Here is a 21,062-nt window from a genome sequence, read left to right on the forward strand (position 1 = left end):
GTAAGATGAGGGCTGGTGAGAATAAGGCTTTCCTTTTTCAAGGGGGAGCGTCTTGCCAGGAAGGAGGAGGTAGAAAGGGAGAACATCTCAAGCACTGGAGCATTTAAGCAGGGGAGTTTTGGGAAAGTGTATGTATGCAGGTTGAAGAAATGGGACCGGCTTCCCCTCCATGCCTGCATACTCCTGGGAAATTTCATGAACTGGGAGTATCCATACCACAGGCCTGAAGACCCTTGTTCTAAGCTAATGTGGTTTTTGAGAAATAAAGGCTTAATAGGCAATGGGATGCCAAATATTCCCAGAAAGATAAGCTGTTTCCTTCTGGAAGAGAGTGAGAGTTTCCTAGATGGAGAACAGAGTGATGTCTTTGAGTAGTCAAAAGAGGTTCATAACCTGAATTTCTTCTTCTTCTTCTTCTTTTTTTTTTTTTTTTGTGGTACGCGGGCCTCTCACTGTTGTGCCCTCTCCTGTTGCGGAGCACAGGCTCTGGACACGCAGGCTCAGCGGCCATGGCTCATGGGCCCAGCCGCTCGGTGGCATGTGGGATCTTCCCAGACCGGGGCACGAACCCGTGTCCCCTGCATCGGCAGGCAGACTCTCAGCCACTGCGCCACCAGGGAAGCCCTCTTCTTCTTTTTAATGAGAGATTTTAATGCACCAGAACCATAATTGAATTATCTCTGTCTCTCTGTATCTCTGCATATCTCTGTCTGTCTGTCTCTGTCTCTCTCTCTCTCTATTTTTTTTTCATAGAAGGCGGTGATGGTCTTATAAGTACACATAATACTTTTACCATTATTTAAAATCAGGTATCATCACACTATCTTTAAGAATATTTGATTAATGTTCCCCCAGTATGATTTTCTTGGGGACCACCTCAGTCTGTATCAGTAGGAGACCTAATTATTAGAGTATTTAATTAAGAGTTTCTTTCAGGCACCTTTCAAAAAGCAATTTAACATTTTTAAAAATTCACCTTATTTATATCTCTCGAACTGAAGAGTGAAGACATTTTGACAGTTGTCAAAAAGACCCAAATAGACTAACCATTACAAAAATTATTTTCATTTATTCAAGCCTTTAAAATAAAATATTCATTTAATAGGATACTCACAGAGGCAATAAAATACATAATTTAATCAGCTTTTCAAACTCATTTAAAAATAGAGAGTTTTTATTTGAAAAAGCTCATATATTTTTCTTCCCTCTAGCACATTAGGAAAAAAAAAACCACTCACAAGATATCACATTGTATAAGAGAGCCACATTCTGTTTGACTTACATATCTGGATCAACAGGGAGGAAAAAGCTGCTTGCTGCAGCTGCTGGCATCCAGGCCCTTGACTTTGGGTGTCTTGAAATTATGATATGAATTCACAGTGTGTCTTTAATGAACCTGCCTGTTTTCCATTTGGTGAGGAAAGTATAGGAGAGACTTGACAGATAGATTGAAAAATCTTCCTGTTGCACTGTTGGAAGCATAGTCTTTGACCCTCCCTAATAGGAAGATCAGTACCAACTCTTTACTAGCCTTTAAAAAATCCTTAGTTCCTTTTAATATATTTGTCTAATGATGAAAAAATATAGAGGCTTATTCAATTGTAAATGTGAACAAGGTATAAAAAGGTATAAATGTTACAACATTTAAAAGCAGAATCCCTCCCCCTCGGCATTGGAAGAACTAAGTTTAGAGCTGATATTCATGTTCCTGTAATATTGAGGGGCACCAGCTGGGCCTGAACTCACATCAATCAAGTGCAAAAAGCCCTTGGAAACCAACACATTTGAAAGGGAATGGATGAGTTAGTGAAAATGTCCGAATAGAAAATGGAACTAGGCCACTCTGAACTGAATTAAGAAGGTACCACATCTTGCTGCGGAATGAGGGAAAGGAGATTAAATTAGCCCCATAATGGAGACACCCAACTGTCGGCCAGCTGTTTCCCCTTTGCCATGAAACCCTGCTACCATTGGCCAAATCCTCTTTGCTTCCTCCTGTTAGATCGGCTTACAGAATCCCAGGGACTCTCTTGGAGATGCTCTTCCCATTTCTGGGCCCTGGCTTGTCCTCTTCTTCCTGAAACACTGTTTAATACTTACTCACTTCCCACGTGGCTCCCTGACTTCATTCTTACCGCTACTTCTGCACATCTAATTGACTCTCGTCTTGCATTGCAAGCAAGTTTCTGTTATCTGTGCTTTTCCATGTATTTCCCATGATCTCCCATTGAATGGAGTTCACCCATTAGAGCAGTCGAGTTTCTTCCAATACTTCTGTCTTTGTGTCTTCCACCACCTCCCTGCTCTATGTTGCCTACTGTGGAAGCTTCGTATGAACCAAATAGCTGTCATAGTAGCCAGTGTCACACAGGCAAGCCTAGAGGAAGTCTCTCTCCAGGGCCTGAAGAGCTGCCAAATTCAAGCCATTTGAAAGCTTTCTGTTTTTCTTAAAAAAATCAAGTGGGCGTCATTGGACTCCCACGGCAGAGCAATGCTTATACAAAACCATTGACGAGTTATGGGCTTGATTCTAATTTGGTTATTAAATTCTCAGTGTTTCTTATGTTGGGTTTAGTCTGAGGTTTGAGGATATTTTGGGGGCATATTCAAAGACAGAATATATATATATATATATATATATATATATATATATATATATATATATATATATATATATGTATGTATGTATAAATATTTGTCACATTAAGGATTTGGACCACCAGTCACATGATACCATAACCAATACATGAATTCAATTCAAACTTAAATTTTCTCCTTAAAGTTTTTTCTGCCAAATATCCCATCAAAACAAATAGTTAAATATTGTTATAGCTGATGTGTGTTCTTTAGAATTTTTCTTTTTGGTCCACTGGTGTGTGCTTTTCATCTGGTTGAAATCCTTCATTCACCTTTTGGAATGATGACTCAGGGACTGGTTCATTGCCTTTGCCCTCTGGAAGTTCCATATTGTTTTTTCTGTAATATTTCTTGTATACTACATAGACTAGAAAACAATACACAGCAGGTTAAGCAAATTTCATAATAATAAGCTGCAAACTTACTTTGGACAGTGATTATAATCTATGTCTCAAAAAGCAGTTGGCATTTTCTGTGGGCTGGAGGCTACTTAGAGAGCACGATCACCATTCTTAGTTCCATGGTCGCTCATGGTAAGAGGGGTGACTGCACTTCAGAAGGACCTAGCACACAGTTAAGGGCTATTTGCTCACCGGATTTCTTCAGGCATCAGCCCTGTAGGTGGTACTTAGCAATAACAACAACAGCAAACATTTATTCTGTCCCTACTGTCTCCCAGTTATGTGCTAGTCCTCAGTAATACGCTACAAGCTAAGGGGCATTGTCAGGACCTTGGTGTACTGGTCTGTGTTGGAGGACTTGAGCTGGAATAATGGTCTCTCCCAGCCTTCACTCTCTCTTTCCTACGATGGGGGAGCCTTGGCTGATGGGTGATCAGCCTTCCTTTCTTCCATGAAGCTGCTAGTCTCTGGTGGCAGCCATTTCTCAGCATATTTTTGAGGTCAGCTCACACCTGGACAGACTGACCTGCAGTTGATGTGTGTATGCGTGTGCTAAATGAACATGTAGGAAGCAGTGGAGAGGGGCGGTATTACCAAGCCCATGTAGTCATTGTTTTGAGCCATATTTTCTAATTAAGCTTTATCTATAATAAAAGTGCTATTTTGTTATCTAAATATCTGATTCTTTTTTCTTCTACTTCTCATCTGGTTCCAAAGTCTACAGGGGAAAAGAAAGTATTATTTACTGGCACCTTCAGTTTCCAATACCTCACACTTAAAATTGGTATAATAATACTGTCGTCTATCTCATAGGGCAATTGTGAGATAAAATGGTAAAGGGTCTAGCACAGCCCTGTGAGAGTAGTAAGTGCTCAGTAAACACTAACTCTTGTGATGATACAAAGCTGAGAGAGACAATAGCCTGCTTCCAAGGTCTTAATATGTCAAGTCAATATCCCCTAGGTTGGTCTCTGCCCTTCTACTAATATATTAGTTTTGAAGCCACTGAGCTATTGACTCTATTGAATTGAGCTTGTGGTTAATTACAATATCCCAACACTTTTATTATAAACGGTTTTGAACTGGGAATCCCTCAACTTATCACTGATTTTATTTAACCAAACTATTTATTTCCCTCCCTTCCTTCTTCCCTTCTTTCTTTCCTTTCCTTGTCCCCCAAAGTATTTAGACTTCTAATCCTTACACCAAAATATGTTTCCCGGCATTGCATATTCTTGTTTTCATTCTTGCTGCTAAAACTGGGGGAAAATACAAGACCAATACTATTGCCCACTTTTCCATGATTCCTTCAGCTTATCTACTAATCCCTTTTGAATTAGTTATTTAACTAGTAAATCTATGTAATTGTCCTATCACAAATCTACTTTCTCTCGTTTGGCTAGTAGACACCACTAGTATTATTTGGGAAAATCCCACAGTGTACCAAACTTGGTACGTCTCCATCATACAGGTAAGCAAGGTAATTAGGCCATGGAGCCCTCCCTCCTGTGCCAGTGATAAGTCAGTGGAACGTTTCTAATGGGTCCAGAGGGTCCTGTACTGGAAAGGACAGCTCAACTTCGAGAATGACATTCAAGATGATAGCACAGAGAACGATTAACTCCTATGGGCCAGTTAAACATCTGTTAGAGCTAAGTGAAAAACCAAACTTCAAGCTATACAAAACTGTACCTCTGGTCATTGTATCACTTAAGAGTCACATTATTTTTTCATTCACATTCACTATACAATCCTCATTAAAATGCCACTAAGCTTTAAGAGGAAGTTTCTTTATTAAACCAACCCCCCCAAAAAAATCCCCAGAATTTGAAAATAAAGGTCAAATATGACCAGTCCTTAGAAAGCAAAATATAACAAAAAGTTTCAAGTAGGTGAAAGCCAGCAGGTGGCAGGGGCTAATGGATCAAAGCTATATGCTACATTAGAGTGAAATTAAAAATCGAGTTGGCGATTCTTAGTACTTGAAATAAAGAACATGTTTGCTTTAACTATTTCAATTGTATGGTTATTATAAAAAATATATATATATACACACACATATATGCACATACATACATGTCTTCCAATATAACTTAGCCTGATAAATATCCCTTGTATGCTAATTTTCTGATAAATATCTTACATATATACTAAGCATATCAAGATGATGATTTGAGAAAAATGACCAGTTCAGGGTTCCTGGAAGCAGGTAGGAAGGCACACTATAAAATGGTCCTAACAGGTTAATATGCTCCTTAATTACTGAGAAAAAGAAAGTCAGTGGAGAGAATCAACCTCCATTACTTTTCACTTAAAAATACCCTTTACTGGAACGTTTTGGTAAGATTATAATTTTTTTCATCAGCAGTTGGGAAGTCGTGATAATATTATGGGTGGCTTTCCCCACTTGTTGATTTCAATGCCAGAAAAAGGGAATTAAAAAATGCCATACTAGCAACTCCAGGATTTCTCAAAGAAGCACATCACAATGAAATGTGATGATCAATGTTCCTTACGTGCTAAGAATATTGCTGCCATGATGAGCTGGAAGATGCTGTAGATGAGTGGGAAGATGAACATGAGGTTGAGCTCCTCGGTAGTGAAGGAGAGCTGGATGATGGTGGAGCACAGCTGCGTGTTCTGCATCCCAGTTTCCAAAGCAACTGTTCGGCACCTGAAAGAAATGTTCCGAGAACCTATGTTTTCATTGGTTTGTTTGGGGTGTAGTTGTTCTGCTTTGTTATTGTATAACATTAAAAGCAGATATGAATGTAGAAAACTTACCCTTACCAAAGGGGATAGCGGGGGGTGGGGAGGGATAAATTAGGAGTTTGGGATTAATAGATGCACACAACTATATATAAAATAGGTGAACAGCAAGGGGACCTACTGTCTAGAACAGGGAGCAATATTCAATATCTCATAATAACCTATAAAGGAAAAGAATCTGAAAAATAATATACATATATGTATAATGATCACTTTGCTGTACACTTGAATCTGACACAACATTGTCAATTAAGCCTCAATTAAAAAAATATTTACTCCAGAAAAAAAAGCAGATATGAGAACAAATACATATGTATGTGTGTATACATATATCTCTTTTTAATGTATGTATTTATTCACTATATAGTTTTATTTATATTAAACAAATATGTAACTTATTAACATATTATTAGATAATACATTATAATATAAATAAATATTTTATCACTTTTTCTCTACATATACATAGATAAACTCTTGCTTTAGTCACCCTTATGATCGTTATGATAATGAGAAAATGGACATAAATCTCTACAAAAGTTAAAAAGCTTTATGTAAACAAAAGCCGCTGTTATTGTTTTCTCCTTTTCAAATTAAAAAATTGGGGATTATAATATTTCTTGTCCAGAGGAACAAGGAACACCAATTAGCTTATTTTGCCCTCTGAGCAGTGGAAGTATCTGTGTCATCTATTTCTATATGTGCATATATACACAGAGATTATTTATATTATATTTAATATATGGATAACATTTATTAATAAGCAATATATCCTTATTAAATATAATATTGATTAAATTTATTTATAAAATAAAATTATATGTTGAATAAATATATACACATTGAAAGCAGATATATATATGTATATGTGTGTGTATATATATAATATATATATATAAATTAAAAAATATATCTGAAAGGAGCAGGCTCATTTATATTAATGTTCCATAAATGGCAGAGGGAGTTCATGTCACTCTTTTTAATTATGTCCTTGGTAACAGTGCAGAGCACAGAGCAGAGGCTGAGAAAACGCTCAAGGTAGAGTATTTGTTATTGTTGTTTTATTGTTAAATTGGTGTTGTTCTTCTGGTTAAATCTTGATCAAAAATCTGCAAGGTGGGCATTACTGGCCCCATTCTACAGATGAGAAAATCAAAGGAAGAGTAAGTGCTTGGCGTGGGGGTTCCACCGTGGGTGAGTGGTGGGTCAGCCTGACTCACATCACACCCTTTCCACTGTTCAGTACCTCCCACCTTGTCCCTGACCTCATACATGTACCAGCTCCGACACCTGCTTTTCTCTCTGCCTATTGATTCTGATGCTCTAGTTGGAGAGGAAAGTCCATACATGCTAAAACAAGTTCTAATATCCAGCACTTTGTGGATCATGAGTGCATCCTGTTTCTGGCCTGAGGAACCCTTGTGGATCACAAGGCCAACCTGGGTGCTTTGGTTGAAGTCACTTTGTTTGGAGAATAAGGACGCGTGACAGTGGAAGAGGCCAACTTACACCGTAGGGGGAATGGTCCAGGAGGATTTGAACAAAAAAAGAGGCAGTCAGTGTTTTCTTTCTGGGGGACTTGCATAATTTAGGGATGAATGAGTCTATATAGAATGATGTATTCAGAAATAGGGTAATGTTATTACAGGTGAGAAACTTTGAATCTGCATCAGTATGTACAGCTGTTGTAGGTTGAATTGTATTTTCCCAAATGCATATGCTCAAGTCCCAACCCTCAGTACCTCAGATTGTGACCTTATTTGGAAATAGGGTCACTAAAGATACAATTAGTTAAGACAAGGTGATTCAGATGCACCCTAATTCAATATGACTGGTGTCCTTATATAAAGGGGAAGTTTGGGCACAGAGACATGCACAGAAGGAAGGCATTGTGGGGAGAAATAGCTAGAAGATGGTCATCTACCAGCCAAGGAGAGAGGCCTGGAACAGGTCTCCTTTATCCCTCAGAAAGGGCCAATCCTGCTGACATTGATTTTGGACATCTAGCCTCTAGAACTGGGAGACACATTTCTGTTGTTTAAGCCATTGTTTGTGGTGCTTTGTTACAGCAGCCCTAGCAAACAAATACAGCAGCTATTACAGAAGAAAATTCCTAGTCTGATTTACCAAAACACCATACCTGTGCCAGGACTGACCAGCTATTCTGGCCAGAAAAAACCCTAGGGAGTAACCGGCCAAAGGAAATAGGGTTCCTATAGCCCAGAGTTTGGGCTCGATGATCCAGGCACTCTGGTACAGTACTCCTCCGACCACAGCTATGAGCACGATGAGCAGGGCGCCTGTGATGGACCCAACCTGGAAGAAAGACACAAGCAGATGCAACAATCGTGAGTCAATGCAAATCCAAATATTCTTGTCAGAGAAGAAGCCTAAGCATCTCTTTCTCTCTGGGAAAGTGAGAATAAGTGATCTTTCTGTGTAACCCTTGCCCGATGGCCATGGTAGACCCACCAGAAATGCTGGTGCTTGTCCCACGGTTTAATTTTTAAGAAGATTAACAGGACCAGTTGAGTGTCCGTACTCGGTTAGCCTGAAGAAGATGTTCTAGTTGCAAATTATCCTTGTGAGAGAGGAAGAAAACCCACTCCAATAAGAACTAGAAGAGCTGGCTTCCAGATTCAAGTCCTCCTGCCTGCCTTCCTTAGGTCAATCATGAAAGCTCTGTGAGTCTTAGATGTTTCATCTGTAATTGAGGATGAAATCTTACCTGAGTCACATTTTATGATTGGTATGATAATGAGAAAATGGAGATAAAATTCTATAAAAGTTAAAAAGGAATGGGCAAACAAAACACTGTTATTGCTTTCTCCTTTTCATATTAAAAAAAATTCGGGGATGTTAACATTTTTTTTTTCTGATCCAGAGAAACAAAGAACACCAAGTGGCTTATTTTGCCCCCCTGAGAAGTGGAATCTATCCCTGTCTATATTTGTCTATATCATCTATATTGTCTGCCTCCATCAGGTGGCTAGAATATAGTTGGTAAAAGGGAATGAATTGTTACTAATTATGTATATCATCATTTATATATATAGTTATATATTATTATCTTTATGTATATATAAATGTGTATATAAAATCTACCAATTGCCAGGCACAGAACTGGCCATATAGATACAGGGATAAGAAAGATACGATTTCTTTTCTAAGACAGCTGTCTAGATATATTTTGTAATACAAACCCACATAACAGAGATAAAAGCAAAGTGCTGTCAGTGTACAGAGTAGAATAAAACCAAGAGGTGAAGTTTGAATTGGGAATCTCAAAGGGTAGATAGAAACTTGCCCTGTGGTTGGGACAGGGAAGGGTGTTCTAGAAGAGTGGGCTGCATGTCTAATAACTTTAAGACCCTCTAGAAGGGGCTTTATAATACAGTGAGAAAAACCAGTTCAGTAGATAGAGAGAGCCATCGCTGCAGTGCACACTCTGGGACACTTGACCACACTGCCTGTGGCATGGGACACTTACCTTAAGTATGATCTTGGCTTTATGGGGCCATCTGTGATTAACAAACATTCCAATGGAAACAGGGACAACAAGAGCCACCAAAGATATACCTAAAGGTGACAGAGGGCAATTTGATCAACAGAATACAGCACAGGAAAGAGGAAAACAAGAGTAAGCGGCCCCCAAAAAGGTTTAGGATGTAGAACAGGCTCCCTTCCTGAATACACTAAATAATTTAAAAAACAATCCACCCCCCCAAACTCTACTTCTTTACCTACTCCAGTAAATAACTCAATATTACTGGTGGAAGATTGGTAATATTGATGATATAAGTCCTTTCCCTAAATCCTGGATTAATTTTTTTAGAGTTCTTTATACTGCCAATCAAAATCTTTTAGTTTCAATTTGTCAGAATCTTGGCTTATGTGCCCTTGGGATCTTTATATCCTAGGAAAAATACCTTTTCAAAGTATGTGTATGTGTGTATGTGTGTGTGTGTGTGTGTATTCTTGGGGTGTACAAAGATGATATTTAACATCTGTCTGTTACTTCACGGTAGTAGAAATAAAAGAAAAAAGTTCAAAATTCTCCAGACATTCTGTGGCTAATGACTTCTGGTTAAGACTGATATGGGTGATTCAAATCTGCAGCAGAGAAGTGAAAGTATAGGTTGAAAAAGCATGCTTTAAATTTTCCATGAGATAATATATTTGTCGACCTCTCAAGTAATTATAATTCTTTGCAGGAATGTGCTCACCCAGCCAGATAAAAGAGTCATACTTCAGTTTCTCTGTGTTAAATTTACTGCTGTTCTTGTGACATGTGGTTTGTTTCTCCATGTTATTTAACACTCATTTGTCCGATGGCTGCTTTTATATAATATGGCACCAAACAACTCCTAACTTCTCACAGGCTGTTTCTTTTTCAAACATCCTTTTAAAGTAGTAGGAGAAAGTGGAATTGAATAATGAAATTCTGAGAGTGGATGTTGTTTAGTATTGGAGTAGATTGAACTAGGACTGGGAAATGGATTCTCGATTCCAGGGCTGTAAATATCAATTTAAAATGCATACAATAGTGATGAAAACATAATGTCTTTGTAGCCTTCTGGCCCTCCTGGTGATATAAGGGTCTGCAATTACTTTTCCCCAGAAATTACTCAATGGGATTAAGTAATAGCTAAGGGTAGAAAGAGCAGGAAAAGAAAAAAAAATGTAAGGATGAAAGAGTAAGGAGAAAATGGTGGAATAAAGAAAATGAAAAAGGTCACGGATGGATGTACTGGTCAGAGCCCCCAGAAAAATCCCCTTTGGGTATCCTTACATCCTGCTACTTTGGGAGGAGACTTCCTCCTCTGGGTGTCCAGACTATTTCCTAAATGGATGTTTGTAGGCCTTAAAGGAAAGCCGTCTTGATACAAATTGGTTGCACTGCGGTCGCTTAAATCTGGGTGCCAATACTGTGATTGGAATGTGAGTGTGGTTAGGTTTTGGTAATGTATTTGTCATGTGTTGGATCTGTGCAAAGGCAGCCCAGCCCGTGCTCGGCCCCTCTTTGCTGAGTCTTAATCTCTTGGGGGCAACCCAAGGCTACCAGATAAACACACAAGCAGGACCAGTGGCCAAAGATAATGGCAGAATTGCATTTCCCCTCTTGACCAGACGAGACCGGATAAAGATTTTCCGGGACTCGAAGTTGGCTGGAAAAGGCACTCTTTGCCCTTCATCCCACTCAGAGCGTGTGACTCCCACCTGGAATTCTTTACTCTCCAGAGGCCTAGAGATTTGTGTTTCTTATTCCCCATGTGCCTGAGCTCTCTGTGGCAAATGCCTGTCCATTGAGACGAGAGAGCATCGCTTACAGTTGCACTGTTCGAACCATAGCTTGGTCTTTAATCAAGTTTACATGGCAGGTACAGGAGGGAAGAAAGGGACAAAGAAAAAAGAAGAAAAGCGAGTGGGAAACAGAGTCACGGGGTAGAACTTGGAGCCAGACAGACTCGGAGCTGAACCTTATTTGCAAACTTTGAGAACCATGTGAATCATTTAAGCCTCCCAGCCTCAGTTTCCCCATTTGTGAAGTGGGTAGAATTATGTCTAATGCATGGTGCTGTTGTGAGAATCAGATGGGGAAATGGATACACGGGTTGTGGTCCTAGACATGCCCAGGATGGAAGAGGTGGCATGGGAGCTTTCTGCAGTGTTTGCCGTGGTACCAGCTGCACAAGCTGCCTCCCTCCTCCATCCAAATGTCACCATCTGAAGGGGCTCAGGGGGTGTTTATTGAATCATCAGAACATGGTGAGCACCGTACGGAAACTGGGCCCAATAGGCCAGCCAACGGAGCAGAGTGGAGAGCAGGCCGAGGGTTATTTCCAGCTCCCTGGTCATCTTGGACAAATTAAACACATACCCTGAGCCTTACTTAATTGCCTCATTGAAAAGTATTGAAAACATCTTGTGAATTAATCAGGTTGTGTGTTTTCTACATTAAAGGGTAGCAAGAAGGTTAGGTTGGAAAAAGGACAAGGACAAAATGGTGAATAAGCAGAGTTAATACTTTTGTTTTTTCAAACTCTTATTTTAAAACTTTTTATCTTTTCCTCTTCATTTCTCTCCCCTTCTGTTTTCTCTTTTCTTTTCTTTTTGCCCTTTATGCCTTGCAGGATGACCTTTTCCTCCTTTCAGGTACTAATGACTCACTTTCTCTTCCTTTCAAAATTTATTCACATTGAAGAAGGTGCTATCAGTCATTCACACTGTAGTTAGAATTTCCCAATATCACCATGGGGCATTTTCCAGGAGGGAATGACTATCAGGAGGAGAATATTTTAAGGCTTACATTTTTTTCTTAAACAACAAATAATATAGAATTAAAACTCCTCATTCAGCAGACACATTCTGTGAGAGGCCTACAGTGCACACCACTCAAGCAAACTGAACTCTTTTCCTTGAAGGAAGGTGTCCTCCCAGGGAGCAGACTGAGAGTTGAGCAGCGTAAGGCACAGGCAGGTGGCTGTACAGGGTCACACTAAAGCCTGCTTGCAGGAGATGACATCTGATAGGAAGGAGTTCCCTGGGGTCTGTAGAAGGACCACGTGAGGAGAAATCCCATACTGCACAAGGTGTCCCAAAAAGGAACACTTTTTTGTATGTGTGGGGAGGATGTCTCATGGCCATGGTAGGAATAGAGTAGAGTCTGTCTGAAAATATTGCAATACCGATTGTCCCCCATGAGTGTTCCAAAGTTTGTTCTAACTCAGTTGTGTAGACCCAAATCATGTTTTTATCACAGAAACAATTTTTCTTAGAAATGGAAGCCATCCAGTCCAGCTTCCCATGTCAACACGAATCCTGTTTACAAACATCTTTCTGAGGCACCGTTCAGTCTTTGCTCACATGTTCCCTTCCACAGGACCCCTGCACCTTTTTGAGGCAGCCCATCAGGGAGACACTGGTCTGCAAGGTCAGCTGAAAAAAGACTATTTAGCATGTCAAGTAGCTGGCCATTGGTACTGAGGTACTAGTTCACTTACATCTCATCTTTGATGACCGTGGCTCTAGCGGATGCCTGGTTTGGGTAGACCAGGAACTATCTTGTCCTGCCCTTGACCCCATATTCCACCAATGACTTAATCTCCCACCAATATTTGTTCTCCAGAAATAGGAAATAAAGCCCTTTGGGGCTGGGGGTGACCATCTGGGAGCTGAGCGGAGACAGAGTTATAACTTGCACGTTTGACTCCGAGGGCCTGGTACACAAGCTGGGCCAGTAGATCAACTTCTGAATTACAATGTTGTTCCCATTGCTTACCGGGTGCCCTATTTTGAAACCATAAATAGAACGTTTTTTGTATTCGTTCAATATGAGTGTTCCGGAGTGCCCTGGACCAGTTGTGTCCTGGGATGAGGGAAGGACAGAGCCACCTGTGCATCAGCAGCCCATCTCCTCAGGTCCACATGGCTGTTCACGGGGTTCCATTCCGTCAGCCCCCTCCCTGGTGATTTCAGTGGAGGACAAAACCAGTTCTCCCTCGGCGTCAAGCTTTGGAATTCACATTCGGCCAATCCTCATTCAAACACAGGCGAGACTTGTCCTGAAATCCTAACTGGGCACAAACTACTGCTGGTGCAAGAAGTAAGGTCTAGCTGGGTGTGAGCCTGGCCTGAGGATCTACCCAGGGACAAGCAGAGGGGAGGAGGGCTGGTTAAGCAATCTGGTGGAGGAATGACTTACCTATTTTATCATAGGGAATTATGATTATCCCAGAGTCGGCCCACATTTTGGTATAGATTAAGAGGCACAGCGGCATCATCCCCAGGGCAAGCAGCGTGGAGCATGTGGTCATGCTGATGCTGAAAGGAAATGGGCAGGGTGATAGAGCCACCTGGGTTTTCTACGGGAGAGCTTGTTTCATTTTTCAGTGCGTGATTAGAAATTCCTGCCAAAGACCCTCCGCCAGCAGCACCATCTGGTCCGATGGACAGAAATACACACGTACCCTGGTCTGTGCAGGGCCACGCTGGGGGCAAGATGGTGAGATCTGTATTTCGTGTCTTTCTACTTTGTCTTGTGCCACCCCTCCCTCCCCACTGGTTCTCAAGGATCAGAGAAGATATTTTGTGACTGTATAAACTCATTGTTAAACAAGGTACAAGGTGCTTGGACATGCCTCCCTTCAAACCTCCAATCGGAGAACAGCAAACACATTTATACCCACCAAGACATCAGGGGCTGTGCTGGGTCTGCTCGGGACGGGACTCCGTGGCCCCTGGAGGAGAATGCAATTCCAAGGGAGGAAGCCTCAATGCCTTTCCTTAAAGCAGACAAATTATTCCCCTAATGCCCAAAGCTTGAGAGAAGGAGAGGAAGCTGACTTCAAAAACCAAGGAAAACATGCAAGCAGGCAGGGTGGGCCTGGGTTCTAGTTCTGCTAAGAAATTTAGCAGATGGTGCTCAGTAGCACCAGGGTCTGGTAGCGCTCCTCCTGAAGCATCAGTGTTTGAGTGAGTGGACACGGTTGAACAAGTGGACTTTGGCTTTGGAGGTGGAGGGGGTATGAAATTATGCTATTTTTAGCACTACTGCAGTGGATGGAGGAGAGGTTTTGGGTAGCGGGTCTTTTGGTCCCTGAAAAGTGCCCTGTGTATGGGGGGCATATTCTCTTCCTGGGAAGCAGAGCCCTTAAACGGCTGGGCCAGACACTGGCTGGCTTGGAAGCAGGTGTGGCCACGTTTATGACTATGGGTAATTTACTTGACTTCCCTTTGTCAGTTTCCTTATCTGTGAAATGAAGAAATGTGAAATGAAGATCATAATCATCACTACCTCATAGGCTGTGAGGACTAAGGGACCCAATGAGTCCAGTACTTAGAGTAATGCAAGACGCTCATTAAAAGCCAGTTAAATCTAACCCTAACCCTAACCCTATCCAGCCATTGTGTGTGTGTGTGTGTGTGTGTTGTGTTTCAGCATAATACAGAATCAGGAAACTAGAGAGATTTTTCTGAAAGGCCCTTTTTCTAATAGCCGTAGCACTGAGACTATCAGAGTAGTAAGTTCTTAAAGGAATTAAATGTGGATTTCAAGGAAATGTTAAGTTATTTACAATAACTGCCTCCCCTCTGAAAAAACAACCAAAAACCACAAACCACCCTACACATTGCTAAGGAAAGCAGCTGGAGGTGAGGAAGTTCATTTCATTGCATCTAACTAAGCAGTTTTGGCAAAATAAAGGATGGGGCAGTGTTTATCAGGGGGCTTACCTTGCATACTAATCATTTTTTTAAAAACCAGAATGAAGTCACTTAAGACATGTTTAAAGGATTTAGAAAAAAATACTTGTCTTAGTAGAGCTAAAATTGTGTAACAATAACCAGTGCTGGGGATGTACGTAAAGCATTTCCAAGAAGTTCAATCTGTTATGGTGACACGTTAACTTAATTTAGATATGCAATAGGATGCTAAAGGCAGAGTTCCACACCAGAATAATACGTTAATTTGTTATGAATAGTGCTTTGTCCTACTTATAAGTAAGATCCTGGAGTTTGATTTTCCCCTCTCTCTCTTCCTTTGCCATTCTCTTTTTCATCTTTTATTTAAAGAAATAAATTAGGATGGATTTAAAGTTATCCTCATAATAAAATTACTTTTATTCCAATGCATCCAATATGCTTTACAGAGTGGAGATGATGGGATGGGGGTGGAGAAGGGAGCAGTGTGCATTACCTGCATCACAATGAAGAGAAGGCTGACCATTTTTTGTTTTAAACCATGAGAACAACTTTTAGAAGGAAGTCTGTTTCTCCCCTTGTTTTTCTTTCAAATTTCCTTCTGAAAGCTTCAATTCTGACTCATTGCTAAGATAATTTATGAAGTTGTGTCCTGACTTGAATTTGGCAAGAATGGTTTCTTAAAGGCCACGAGAAGCGACAAAACAGGAGTTGGAGAAGGGAATGGTTTAGATTTAGTGGCCACTTTGACCATGAGATGCTGCAGAGGGGCAAGAGGAAAGATGGCCAGAACCACTCAAAATGAGATGAAAACCAACTCAGATAAACGATTTTAAGGGACAGTGTAGGAGAATAAATTAGCAAGGAAAAAATCATTTTACGTAAAAAATTTGAAGTTCTACAAAGAGCAAAAATGTCAACAGTGGAAATACTATACCCTGCATTTATATTGGAATAAGAGAAAACATCAGAAAAAAATCTCTTGGTTTAAATTCTTGCCTTAGTCCTATTCATTGCCAGGGAGAATTGTTTTCCTTCTTTTTTCTTTTTGGAATTAAAAGAAAACAATAAATGAGAATTCAGTGAATGTTGAAGAATTTGGTGAAGTCTGTGATAAGGAATGCAAAGATTATAATCATATTAGAAATGAAACACCAAGTTTGAAAGATCAAAAAAGTGTACACAGGTGGGGCTAGAAGGTGGAGACATGATGATTGATAGAAATAGTATTGCACGGAGGTTAAGAGTCTGGACAGGGCTAAGCAAATAGGTCTGGATTCTGATTCTGACTCTCACGTGTACTGACTATGACCTCTGTCAAGGATAGGAGCCTTAATTTTATCATCTATTAAATGCAGAAAATAATAGTACTAACCTCAGAGGATTAGTTTGAAGATTAAAATGCACCTAGAGGACTTATACTGTGAGTGGCCCCTAACAGTGTCCACTAAGTATTAGCTAGTAAATAAAAAGAAATGCTGCAGAGCAAAACAAAGCTTGGTTCCTCTGAGGGACAATAAAGGGGAATTCAAATAGTGTTGGATTAATTCTTAGATTAGAGAGGAGCTGGACATTTGTGTCATTGAAATGGGAAGAACTGCTTTGAATTTGTGATAAGCCAGAGGGTCAGGGATTTTGAACAACTAAAATAACAGTGAACATGAAGTTGGAAGATGAAAAATATAACAACATGTGGCAAAAGAACAAAGGTTGTAGTAGGAAAACTTAGAAACTCTTAAATCTAGAAAATAATCAAAGGGAGTGTAGACAGTGCATAGCAGTGAAGGAATTAGGGGAAACTGAAGAAAGGATGCATAGGCAGGGATTCCCCAAAGAAGAAGTCAGAGAAAGGAAAATGGATTCCACATATAAGCAATATCATATGATATTTGTCTTTCAGTGTCTGACTTACTTCACTCAGTATGGCAATCTCTAGAAAGGATTCAAATGAACTTATTTATAAAAAAGAAGTAGAGTCATGGATGCAGAAAACAAACTTAGGGTTACCAGGGGTTAAGGGGTTGGGGAGGGATAAATTGGGAGATTGGGATTGACATATCCACACGAGTATATATAAAATAGATAACTAATAGGGACCTACTGTATAGTACAGGGATCTCCACTCAATACTCTCTATGGGAAAAGAATCCAAAAAAAAAAAGTGGATATATGTATATGTATAACTGATTCACTTTGCTGTACACCTTAAACTAACACAACATAGTAAATCAACTATACTCCAACAAAAATTTAAAAAAATAAAGAAAGGAAAATAGGAAGGAACATCCTTGTGTGGTGTGACCGAGGCTGTTGCTAAAGAAAGGAAAGATTTAAAAATGGGGAGTCTTTGGGTATACATCAGACACAAGGGGGTGGAAGTCTCTGTGTTTGTTCCCCAAACTGTGGGCCACCAGCAAATTCACCTGAGAGCACCACCTTCATTTCTCCCTGAGACATTTTGTTCATAATGTGCCCACGACAGAGCTAGAACAGGTGAAAATGCTTATTCACTGATCAGATTCCCACAACTGTCTAGGCTGGAGTGGTATGAGAAGGAGCTGAAATATTACTTGCTGTATGACAAAGAGCAAGGATTCCATTAGCAAGGTCTGCTTTTTTTGCTGTGTGTGTGTGTGTGTGTGTGTGTGTGTTTAAGTCACCAGAGACTGCAGAATGCAATGGTTTCCCAGGTTTGGGAAGAGATGACAGCGTGAAGGGGAGATGACTTGGTTTCTCCCAGGAACAACACCCAGGAAGTGAAAGCCAGATGGAGTTGTTTTGCCAGTGTTATATGGTATCTGCTCAACTAGTGCAGATACCTGTTGGTATAAACAGTCATATCTCGGCTGCCATTGCTAGAGTTCAAGTGGAAATGGAGAAGGTAAAGTTCCAAGACGACAGAATCGGAAATATAAAGGGTAGATAGAATTGTATCTACATAAATGATCATGAGACTTTAGTTATCCACTGCTCGCTCCAGAAGAATAAAAAGTGTTGGAAAACTGTTTCCCGATAGCTGAGGTGTTACTTTCTTAATTTGCTCTGAAGAAATATTTCAACAGTTTTTCCTCTAACATAGGCACTGCATAACGTCATCATCTTCCTAGAGGCATAATTTAACGTCCTTTCAGTGATCATGGGTTATCATTATTACTTGTTCCACTAAAATATGGCGATGTTTTCTGGGTGATAGGCTTACAGAGCTGTTTGTCCCTAAAATAGTGATGCAGAGCTGCTGTGCTTTCTGACTTATCGTCTTTGCTTTGGAGGCATTTGGATCTTTTCATTTGCAGTCAGGCTTTTGGGGCCACTGGATGCTCTGGGACATAGGCCTGCCCCTTGTAACAACTTGCTCCACCCCACTTCTTGTTTCTCATCCTCTGTGCTGGGGAAAAGTTTTAGAGCTTTACAATCGGGAGAGTAAGTGGGTCCTGTGTGAGGAACGTCTATGAGATGAAGTATGATTTACTTTGGGTGTGCAGAATCTTTCACTGGGTCTTGTTTGAGTTCCGGTTAGGTGAAGTCGCTAGAGAGGTGATGACTGCACTGGATGTGTGCTGGTGCTGTTCACAAGACAAGGGAGATCTGTGGAGTGCACACTTTCTAGAATGAAAATTAACAATTTTCAATGCCACGTGTCCCATGAGAGGACTTGCTGAAGGACTCATCTATACTGATTCAGCTGGGGGTTTTCCACCAAGGCTCCAAATTCTAATTCTGGTTCTTATTTCTTAATATTTTTATTTCTTACAGGAATTGTTATGCGAGGGAGATAAGATTACATAATCATCTCCTGTTTCCAGAGAAATAAGATTTCCTTAAAACCACAGGAAAGTGTACCTGAGAGTTTTTAGGTTAGGCTTTTACAGTTTCAGCCCCCAGAAGGGAATCTGCCCCAGTAGCTGCTCAACTCAGCATCACACACACTTTTCTGTCTTACAGAATGATGAAACGTGTGGCATTTCGTGGAGGTACAAGACTTCTGTTTTGTTAAAAAGTTACAACTATTATGTAAAAGCTGTTTGGTGGCAAAGTCCTATATTCAATTCAGTTCACTCCCCGCAACTTGCCTGTAGAATTCTCACCTCTGTGTCTTCATCCAGGTCACACCAAGTTGAAATCTAACAAGGCCTTATCACTATAGGGTGGTTCACAGATTAACTAAACCCAAAGAGCACTTGCCATCCTTTGCTCCTCACAAGAGTTTCCTTAGAAAAAAAATCTATTGCAAGGAGTAGATGGTATTTCCTTATGCGAGAGAGATGTCACGTGAAGGTATATCATTTGTATGGCTTTTCTAAAGCTTCTGGAGAAATCCTCACCAGCTGGGCTCAGGTGGCAGGCTTCCAGTTGCTCACTAAGCACTGGATCAACCTGGAACCCAGTCTGACATTTTGCTCTGTTTATATTTCTACACATTTGCTTCTGAGTGTTATAACGTGATCCACAGAGCCCATTGCCTACTATACGGTATCTAATAAGCACTCGTTACACTGACACCTGGCAGGTTTGCAGAAAGGCATACCTTTCACAGGAAATGAGGAATGGTGAGGGAAGGAAAAAGACATTTGTCTATTCAACTTGCAGCATTAAAATTCTTGGTGTCCTTGCATTACTGCTTTGTCTTATTCCTATTAGTTTTATTTTTTTTTCCAGTGCTAGTTCAGACTGGCACAGGATGAATTGGGCAAACATTGCAATTTAGATTACTCTGTGGGAAGCAGAGAAACCATTTTCTGTTTATTTTATAGGAAGGTAAGCATAATTTTAAAAAAGCTGTTGTAGTGGTTTTCTTTTTTCTTTTCTTTACTTTCTTTTTTTGTTTGTTTGTTTAGTGCCAGTAGAAGTGAAGCAAATGTACAAAATCTTTCTTATACCTTATACCAAGAAAAAGCTTGTCCAAAAAACTGGCTGTGCTTGGCCATTGTCTCTTCCTAGGGTCTAACTTTTAATGAACAATTTAGTTTCACGATTGCATTCAAAGCTCCTCATCACCACAAAGAAAGTGTTTTTTTGTTTTTCTTTTTTTCTGATACCAACAAGGAAAACTTTCTCAGCTGCAGCTTGTGGCTTGGAAAGGATTTCTTTTTTTGAAAAACTTTGACTCTTTTCCCAAAGAGAAACAGCAATTATACAACTCCTTGTTAACTGAGTTAGATTTTAAAACACAAACACAAAATAGAACCCCTAAATTCGCAGAGCTAAGCAGCTGCATAGGAAGGCGAGTCAAGACATTTCGCCTCCTGTTTCAATTCTTAGTTGGACCCTAGATCAATGGCAGATCAGACGGACATTCACAACGCCATAGGCTTCTGAGAAGATTAATTCAATGTGACTGCGGTACTGGGAGGTTTAGATATCTTACCTCAGGTCCATGTCGCCATCAGCCCAATAGGCCAAGATGTTGGAGGCAGTTCCTCCCGGACAGCATCCCATGAGGAGCACCACTACAGCTTGGATGGGGAGGATGTCAAAGGTCACTGAGAGGACGAATCCTGTGAGGGGCATGATTCCAAACTGACAGAGGAAGCCAACACATATGCCCCACGGCCGCTTTATGTGCCCTAGGAATTTCTTGATTTCCACATTGCATCCCATGGAGAACATCACCAGAGACAATAGGATGGTTAAGACCGTGCTCAGGACCATACTTAGAGTGGTGTTGACATCGTCCTCTGGCACCACACAGGACACGCCATCACAAACTGTTGCATTGGCCAAACAGACCGTTGAATTATTCATTGCTGGCTTTTCTGCTCAAATGCTCACAGAGGTCCACAGAAGCACTCGTCCTCTTCTCCTCACTAGGTAAGTACTGTCTACTCCAACTGCGTCACTTTTAAACCCTTTTGAAACATATGTCACCTGGTGTCTCCTTCAAAAGCCACCTCAGAGAGGCAATAAAAAACAATAAATGCTAGTATGCCAGTTTCGAGAGGTAACCTTACAACACAGCACAAATTATGAATCATAAAAGTCCTGCCAAATTATTGGTCCAGACAGAGAATTCTATTTAATCATTTATTGACATGATAATGAACAGTGCCATATAAA

At 40.4% G+C, this 21,062-nt stretch overlaps 1 protein-coding gene across 1 annotated transcript; it reads right to left on the reverse strand.

Moving 5' to 3' along the window:
• Positions 1-2,846: 2,846 nt before the first annotated feature.
• On the reverse strand, positions 2,847-20,750 carry SLC10A2 (solute carrier family 10 member 2; the record flags this gene model as incomplete). The annotated part of the gene is made up of 6 exons (XM_082602143.1): positions 2,847-3,004; positions 5,555-5,712; positions 7,948-8,123; positions 9,298-9,386; positions 13,513-13,631; positions 20,374-20,750. The coding sequence occupies 6 exons, from the start codon at positions 20,748-20,750 to the stop codon at positions 2,847-2,849; spliced, it is 1,077 nt and encodes a 358-aa protein (XP_082458269.1).
• Positions 20,751-21,062: the final 312 nt, after the last annotated feature.

Source organism: Mesoplodon mirus (genome assembly GCF_964341445.2).
Source record: "Mesoplodon mirus genome assembly, chromosome: 17".
NCBI classification, from domain to species: Eukaryota; Metazoa; Chordata; class Mammalia; order Artiodactyla; family Ziphiidae; genus Mesoplodon; species Mesoplodon mirus.